General features: G+C 41.2%; 1 protein-coding gene across 1 annotated transcript in view; it reads right to left on the bottom strand.

Annotated features, from left to right (window-relative positions):
* Window positions 1–1057, bottom strand: part of crk (v-crk avian sarcoma virus CT10 oncogene homolog) — a gene marked incomplete in the record, with an annotated part of 23407 nt that overhangs the window by 18684 nt on the left and 3666 nt on the right. The window contains 1 exon segment of the mRNA XM_014028858.1: window positions 914–1057. Within this exon segment, the coding sequence (XP_013884312.1) occupies window positions 914–1057 (144 nt within the window).

Here is a 1057-nt window from a genome sequence, read left to right as displayed (position 1 = left end):
GCTGTGACGTATGCGGCCGACGAATTCGACCTTCAGAGGACCCGTCCTACCGTTTTGGACACAGCCAATGTGAACAGATTTTTGGAGGGCGTTACCAACAGAGCTCATTAACATAAACAGCTCTTCTGAACAGAAGTCAGAGCAGGCAGAACTAGAAAATGGGAAATTTTATTATCTGAGAATTATTTTGAGCATTAAATTGAATGAACATGGTCTGGATAGCCCACAGACATACCATAACAATTTCTAGGACCCATAATTGGTCTCCTTTAATAAAAGCACACGTGATTTCTGGTTAGCTTCTTAGCTTAAGCCTCCGTCACAGCGACAACACATACATGCTTCAGCAGAGGCCACGCCTCCTGCAAGAAACGCATTATGCATCAAGTCCAGACCCTAGTACCAAGCAAAGTGAAAGACAGGGTCTGGTTTTAACCAGACTAGTTTTCTCCATTTTTACAGGTGTTCAGACAGATGTCAGGTGTGTTGTCTTGTGTTTTCTGGGTTTATATTTAACAAATCTTCTCTAATCTCTCTTTCAATCATCCTCTTTACATTTCTCCTTTTTCTTCTCTTAAAAAAAGTCACTGATGAAGAAACTAATGTTCAGTCCTGTTTTCTACTGAAGTGGCTTAAAAAAATCATTCCAGGCCATATACGTGCACAGAATTAAACAATTAAACAGGAGAGTATATTATGAAGACAATCAAGATGACTGAAAACTTTCCAACCAAGTATCTTTTTAACATCAACAAAGATCAAGAGGAACTAAGCAAGAACTCAGGAATAAAAAAAGCCAAAAATGTGACTTATAAACCTACACCTTTTTTTGTGTTTTACATCTTGTGTCCTCAAGTGAAAGCAAAAAGACAGCTTAAGGATGAGGAAAACCACTCCATGTTTTTATATTTACCTCTAAGGCCAGGGCGGTCTTGTCGTAGGCATTGGGCACCCTCTTCTGAATTGCTCTGGCATAGACGGGTCCATTTTGGAGATTTGGGAGAGGGGTGGGCTGGGCATACTGGCCAGGGTCTCCCAACAGTGGGGCACCGGACTG

This window comes from Austrofundulus limnaeus, unplaced genomic scaffold (assembly GCF_001266775.1).
Source record: "Austrofundulus limnaeus strain Quisiro unplaced genomic scaffold, Austrofundulus_limnaeus-1.0 Scaffold823, whole genome shotgun sequence".
In the NCBI taxonomy this organism is placed as follows: Eukaryota; Metazoa; Chordata; class Actinopteri; order Cyprinodontiformes; family Rivulidae; genus Austrofundulus; species Austrofundulus limnaeus.
Note: the sequence above shows the minus strand (reverse complement) of the source record. Positions and strands in the feature narration are given on the sequence as shown.